This window comes from Oryza brachyantha, chromosome 5 (genome assembly GCF_000231095.2).
Source record: "Oryza brachyantha chromosome 5, ObraRS2, whole genome shotgun sequence".
In the NCBI taxonomy this organism is placed as follows: Eukaryota; Viridiplantae; Streptophyta; class Magnoliopsida; order Poales; family Poaceae; genus Oryza; species Oryza brachyantha.
Window position 1 is genome coordinate 4,563,396 of NC_023167.2, and position 7,472 is coordinate 4,570,867.

General features: G+C 40.6%; 1 protein-coding gene across 1 annotated transcript; it reads right to left on the minus strand.

The window, feature by feature from the left end:
- Positions 1-1,496: 1,496 nt before the first annotated feature.
- LOC121054530 (protein GRAVITROPIC IN THE LIGHT 1-like) lies at positions 1,497-3,178 on the minus strand. Its single transcript, XM_040524536.1, has one exon. It carries the CDS (start codon positions 3,130-3,132, stop codon positions 1,675-1,677), a length of 1,458 nt encoding a protein of 485 aa, XP_040380470.1. The 5' UTR covers positions 3,133-3,178; the 3' UTR covers positions 1,497-1,674.
- Between the last annotated feature and the right edge of the window lie 4,294 nt (positions 3,179-7,472).

Below are 7,472 nucleotides of genomic sequence, written 5' to 3' on the forward strand. Positions count from 1 at the left end.
CCCCATAACAAATCTGTGTGTTATGCAGTATACAGATTTGTTTGTCCCTCCCAGCTTTTGGTCCAAAGATGCACTCTGTGAGCCTCTTTGTATTCCCCTTTTACATGGGGCTCATGTGCTGATGTGCATATATGTACAGTCCATGTGTATGCTGATCAGCTTTTGTGCACAGGGTTATATAGATCAACCTCTTCATCAGTCTTGAAGAGGGACAAAAAGGTTGTGAAATTGGGATGGACCATTTTGCACTGCATTCTTGGCACAAATGTGTTTTGTCCTGTAGATAGCTAGACACCTTGAAAGACACTTTGAAATATTTTAAATATAACTATAATATAATTTAACTGTATTACACCATATACACATGTAACGTTAACACATGTATCCCACGCACACCATCAGGGGTGGATCTAACCGGGCGGCTGGCGGGGCTCCAACTCCCTATACGTTGGATCCCCTATAAAAAATATAGAAGAGGGAAGGAGGAAAAAGAGAGGGGAAAGAATAAGAGGAGGGTCTAAAGGAAGAAGAACATAAATAGCCACATTATCTTCGGATCATGGATCCGCTACTATACATCATCGTGGTATGTACATATATACCCAGGAACACCCTCAACATATGGTTAAAGTAATCCTAAACTTTAATCCGTTACACATACAAATGTACAATGTAGATACAAAATTTGTACTAGAAACGTTGTTATCTCATAGAACTAGGAGGCCGACTTTCCACCATCATGTAAGGATGCACCGAAAAAGTAAAATTGGAATCGAACTTTAGAATTGTCTGCTAATTGATGTAACCGAAAAAGCCAACCTAGTATAAAATGCATTACAACAAAGTTTAGTAGCCCACAAGGCTCATCAAATTATGCGAGTATGATAATATGGTTACAGATATATTTATGATTTCGTATCATATTTGGTTATTTGAACTATAAAAATACATTAAAAAAGGAGAATTATTGTTAATTTTTTTAAGTTTCTATCAATTTTTTGTTGTAATTTCAAGCCGTCAAATTTAGGTCAGATCGTAACAGAAACCAAATTTCTTGATTCCGACTTTTCTCAAACTAATTTCGATCGTGACTTTTTCATATAATTTTCCGTGTGACCAAACTAAAGGCATTTTTAGATGGCAAAAGTTTTAGGTAAAGAGGTCACATCGAACGTTTGACCGGACGTCGGAAAGAGTTTTCAGACACAAATAAAAAAACGAATTTCACAGCTCGGCTGGAAACCATGAGACGAATTTTTAGCCTAATTAAACCATCATTAGTATATGTTGGTTACTGTAGTACTTATTGCTAATCATGGACTAATTAGGCTCAAAAAATTCGAGATTTCTCATATAACTGTACAATTAGTTTTTCGTTTTATCTATGTTTAATGTTCTATTTAAATATCCAAAAATTTGATGTGATGTTTTTAAAAAAAAATTTTGGAAACTAAAGGAATTGAAATAACGAATATTTACCTTTCAAAATACGTATGACCAAAATGCGAATTTATATTATCATTATTCTCATAGTATTACTTACTACTACACCAGTACATAATTGCTTACTGGATAGTAAATACATAGACATAGATACATCGTACATATACGTGACAGACACACTCCGGCCGGGAAGGCGGCGGCGTACGGCACCGGCGGTGAGCTCCGCTGTTGTCATGGTTGCTGCGCCGGGCGCGAGAGGTATACGCGGCATTGCATCACCGTCCGGCCGACTCTGAACCCCGGCACCACCGTGAACCCGACGGCGGCGCGGTCACCGGCCGGCGCCACCGCTGCACCGCCGTCGTCGTCGCTGACGCTCTCCATGTACACCTCGGAGAACCGGGCGCCGGCGGGCGCCTGGAAGATGGACGCGCCGCCGTCGAACGCGAAGAAGAGGCAGTGCAGCAGCCAGACGCGGCGCGCCATCTCGGCGAACTCGGCGAACCACGGCGTCCCCGGGAGCGCCGGCCCGGCGCTCGTCACGGCGCCGCGCTGCGAGGTGTCGCCGAAGAACGCCGCCTCCATCCGCTCGTGCACCAGGGACGGGTACCTGTCCCGCAAGAACTCGGCGAGCGCGCTCCACCGCGAGCTCCGCGCGTCGAGGAACGCCGCCGCGGGCGCCGCCTTGAGCTCCTCGAACTCGTCGAAGAAGCGGCGCCGGTCGTGGGCGCTCCGGCCGTGCAGGGAGCTCAGCCCGAAGTCCCTCCGGTGGAAGCCGGCGAACATCTTGAGCGCGACGAACGACTCGAGCGCGAACTTGGCGTCGCCGGGTTGGCGCAGCGGGACACCCGGGTGCACGGCAGCCGCCGCGGCGGCGGGATCCCACCCCGCCCGCCGCATCTCGCAGAGCATCGACTTGGCGAACGAGCGGACCGACTTGACGGCGTGGCGCATCGCGGTGAGGAAATGGGTGGCGTTGAGGCCGGAGAGGTGCAGGCCGTCGAGCGCGGCGAGCGTGCGCCCCGGGTGGACGCGCTCCTCCAGCAAGCGCGCGGCGCGGAGCTCGTCGGCGAGCGCGGCCTGGGCGCGCACCGCCTCGGCCTCACGCGCGCGGAGCTCCTTCCCCAGCTTACCCGCCGTAATCTCGTAGGTCCGGAGGAGGTGTCGCTGCTCGTCGGCGTGCGCCGCGAGGACGGCTGGCCCCGCCGCGGCGCTCCTGGCCGCGGCGACGGGATCCCTGGCATACCTCCGCTTGTGGTCGGAGAGCTTGGTGAGCTCCGCCACCACCGCCGCGTCGGCCGACTGTATCGCCTCGGCGTCGTACGGATGCTGCGCCTGCTGCAGCTGCGCGTACGCCGCCTTCACCGCCGACGCGCCGGCGAAGAGACTCGCCACGAACGCGTGCGCGCTGGCGGCGTCCAACGCCGGAGCCGGAGCCGGAGCAGCAGCCGGCTGCGGCACCCCACCCTTCTTCTCCACCGCCGCATTCCTGAACAGCACATCCAGCGTCGCCGCGGACAGCTTGAGCTTGCTCAGCGAGTTGACGGAGCTGTCCAGCGACTCGTCGTACTCACCACCGGCGACAGAGCCTGCCGTGGAGCGCTTCCGGCGGAGCAGCCTCGACAGCCTCCGCGCCAGGCCACCACCGGCCTTCTGCTGCGGCACGTCGGCCGCCATTAACGTCTCCATTGGTGGCACCAGCACCACCTAGCTGAGCTAGCTCTTGCTCTCACTGAGCTCAGCTTGCTGCTTGCTTGGTTTCTTGGCTTTGTGAAAGGTGGAAGAAATGGGAGGTGTGGATGGAACCACAGATTAATTAATTAATTAATTATTAAAGTGAAGAGAATAATTGGCTGTGTTCTTTCGGACATACTATTATTTTAGGCATGTTTGATTCCTAATATTTCCTTTGAAATATTTAAGTACGGAAGTATATTATCTCACTATTTCAAAATATAGTTTTAACTTTATAATAGTAAATTGATATCTCATAAAAACACTAATCTTTCGTCTTTTGTTTTTAGGCTACTCACAATACTGGTCATTTTCAATAAACAAGTTATCATATCCGCAAAATTAATGACATGTCATGAGAGATACGTGGAGAGATGAAATCAGTTTCATCTAGATGAAACCGGTGTTGCATTGTTTCCAATACTTTAAAACCGATTGAAACTAAATATAAGTTTGATAGTAAATTAAATAGTAAATTAAATATAAGTTTGCCTAATAAATAACAAAAGAAAAATGAAACGGCCTATTAAAAGATATGGTTTCATTTGTTTCATAACAATTGAGTTAAGGTGGCATCATGAAAACTACGAAATAAAACTTGTCATTAGGAATATCCTTACGCTTTAATCCGTGAAACAACAGCTTTAGAGGCGGTGGTACCGTAAAACAGGTTCATTAAACTAAACAGAATAATTAAGTATGCTGTCATGTACTGTATCTGATTATTAAAATGGCATGCGGTACAGATGGGGAAGAATTTCCTTGTTTAATTTTGACAGAATTTGTTTAGGAAGGGATGTTTTCTTTTCTTTTTCTCTATTTAATTTATGATCTTTTGTGCATGTAGGAGGCAGTACTCCGGCAAAATATTCCCTGTTGTGTTTCCTGGGAGGTGTTTAGGAAATTATTCTCTCCTCTCCTTTTTTTTTTTCATTTTACAGAACATTGGATCCGGATTCCTGCTGTGATGTATGGGCAAAACATTTAACATTCTTTTTGGAATTTTTTAGGGTTGCAGGTGATAATTTTAAAAGTTTAAAATGTCAAGTAGGAAATGTTTTGGGGGTATATTACCCACTTGTGAGAAGTGGGAATAAGTAGAACAATCTGGCTGCATATCTCCTGACTAGATCTCTTGGACAATTTTTTTAAGCTGTAACTTTATGTGTGTCAATCCATGAGTTGATTGGCTAGATGTAAACGTTAGAGGCTTATTTAAAATGTAGAATTTTGACAGAAATTTTTTCAGGAACTTGGTCAAACTTCTGAAAACTCCTTTAATATTTCTCGGTTTTGAATGAAGGACTCAAGGTTATTTTGAAAAGTGAGAATTGTCTCGGACTTTCACGCGATCCAGCTCGATTGTTGTGAATATACTACGAAATTACTCATATTTACCCAAATAAACTCATGAGAATTCTTAAAACAACAAGAGTAAAATTTACAAACTACATGTATTTTTACCAAACTGTCACAAAACTACATAAATATGTTATATAATAAAATTACAGACTTAATATCAACTTTATCACAAAACTATAAATAAAGGTGAAATATCACAAAAGTAAAGATTATGTAATTAAGTTATCATAAAACTACTTATTTTAGAGTTTAAAATCTCTACCATCATTTTTTTGTTGAATTTTACTAATTGTAGTTGTGTGATTAAATTGATGTTAAATCTATAGTTTTGTGATAACTTTGATATATTTTACTCTATACTTCATCTTAAATGTATAGCTTTATGATAAAGTTAATGTTAAATCATACCCTCTTAAATCTATACTTCTATGATAATGTGATCGTGGCATATGTAGTACGGTGATATTTACCAGGTCTTCTGCAGCAACTAGCTAGCAAACTGCAAAAGGCATTTCAAATCTATGAATATTACCAAAATTTATCAAGTATCACCCACATCCACATGGACCACATCATTGTTTTTGGTTAAAGTTAAATGATATTTTCCCTGCAGAAAGTCAAGTGAGCAGTAAGGAGTACAGACAGTACTTCCTCGGCAACGTCCAACATGTAAACGGCTAAACCATAAAAGCTAATGGACCGGACACATTCATTGAAAATGATTTGAACTCAATGTGGTGGGCCCACCTGTCAGTCATGGCCGTTGGGGCAACACCCCGCGCGTGTCTCCCCCACCCCGTAATTATCCTCGCCAATCCCTTGTCATCGTTAATCCAAAAGCAATGTAGTAATTTTTTTCCCCGACTGCTCACTTCCTTTTAAAATTAAATAGATTGTATGATATGTATTCCATCTGTTCAATATTATAAAATTTTCTGGCATTGTCTAAATTCATCTGTGTGTGTGCTAATGAATCTTCACACATATATAAAATATATACATTGATTCACGGATGAATCTAGATAGCTTCAGAAAGCCTTATAACATGGAACCGATGGAGCAGTAGGTTGTAAGTTGATTTGGGAAATATTAATGTTAAAGAGAAGCAACTTCACTATTCCGTAATATATAAATGATAGATCAAATTGATCGAGTATATATAGGGGTAAGATATGAAGAAATTTAAATGAAAAATAATTAATGGGATAAGTAGTATTATGTATAGTTTTAACATGTTTATATTGCGGAACAAAGTTTAATTTATATACTCGTCATCAAATATTAAACATTAATTCTACAAAATATTAATGATGTATAATTAATGAGATAATAATAATAGTTTATTTGAAATTTATTTAGTTATATTTTGGAATGAATTTGAAATATTTCATTCACATAAAATCGTAAAAAAAAATCGCTCAGGTTTGCTCGCAGTAGGATCCATGTCAAGGTTCGTACTATAGCAATAGCATTGTTCTTCTTTTATACATTATTTTTGGTGCCTATAAATATTACTTACACAAAAGGTATCAATGGTAGGAATTTAGTGAGGTAAGTGATTAGCATTTTTACATATGTTGAGGTCTTGAGGGTTTATTCGCATGTGTATATATAAGTGTGGTATGCATAGGTGTTGATGTGTTATTATGCATCTTCTATATAAAAAAACTAAATTCTACAAAGAACATATGCACCATCATCTTTTTGCCTTTTCTTATTTAAAATTTGAATTTTCAACCTTAAATTTAGGGTTAATTTTTGGTTTTCTTCATCGTAGTTTACTTTTTCAGCTTTTACTTTTATATCGCTAATTAAAAACATGTATATAAAAATTTTATTCAGTAACTATATATTTTTCGTTTACAAATGGTTCGTTTTACTTATTGTTTGGATATAGTACCAAATGGTGGGCACCACGAACTGCGTATCATCGTGTAAACATGAGGAAAGCCGTAAAGCTAGTGGGACAAATTGGAAAACGGCGTTTCACTAGGCCTTCTTCATTCCAACAAGGAGAATATTTAGCCATTGTAGGTAGGAGACATGGCTAGGTTTTGCTTTCAAGTGGATCATACATGACACATCACCTTTTTTTTTCTCCGAATCACACGAGAGCTACTTACTACCATATATATTAGGCCTCGCTCGGACAAATTTGTTTTGTTTTGGAAATTTCATTAATGTTACAAATAAATCACCAATAATGTTTTATTTTGAACAATTTAGAGTGGGTTTGTTTTATTGTAAGTTTAAATAATATTTCGCTAACTCCTCAAAGTGGTTTTGTCGGTGATTTTTCTATATGGATACTGGCGTAAGTTTAAATAAATTAGTTACTCGTTTGATTTTAGACATATATACATGTTCTTTTTGAATGCATGGATAAAGGGGAAAACATAGTAACCAAAATGTCACATGGTGGAATTTATACCAGAGGAACATGCCTTGACAACTGTGGATAAATGATACTACCTCTATATCATATTAAGCTTATTTTTTAGTTTTTAGATATAATATTTTGACTCTTCATCTTATTTGAAATTTTTTTATGAATAATATTTTTATTGTTACTAGATGGTAAAACATAAATAGTACTTTATGCGTGACTAATTTTTTGAAGTTTTTATACATTTTTTTCAAATAAGACAAATGGTCGAAGTGTTGGACACAGAAATCGAAAAATGAGGTTATTATGGAACGGGGTAGTAGGAAATAAAACACAAACTTTGGAGGCAATGACTTCCAAAGTGAGATCCGTAGAGAAAGGAAAGGAGTGCATTGGACTGGCCGAAGGAAGATTAAAACGAGAGCTATGAAGTATATATGTTTGTTTTACTAAGAAACAAGGCTTTGGGACGTGATCGATCCTTCAAAAAGTCATTGCAATTCTATTTCTACAACGCGTGTCAGTGACATCTTCTTTGTTTGTAGCT

Excerpts from the sequence above, each read along its gene's own strand:
- LOC121054530 (XM_040524536.1), bottom strand. The coding sequence starts at position 3,132 with ATGGAGACGTTAATGGCGGCCGACGTGCCGCAGCAGAAGGCCGGTGGT.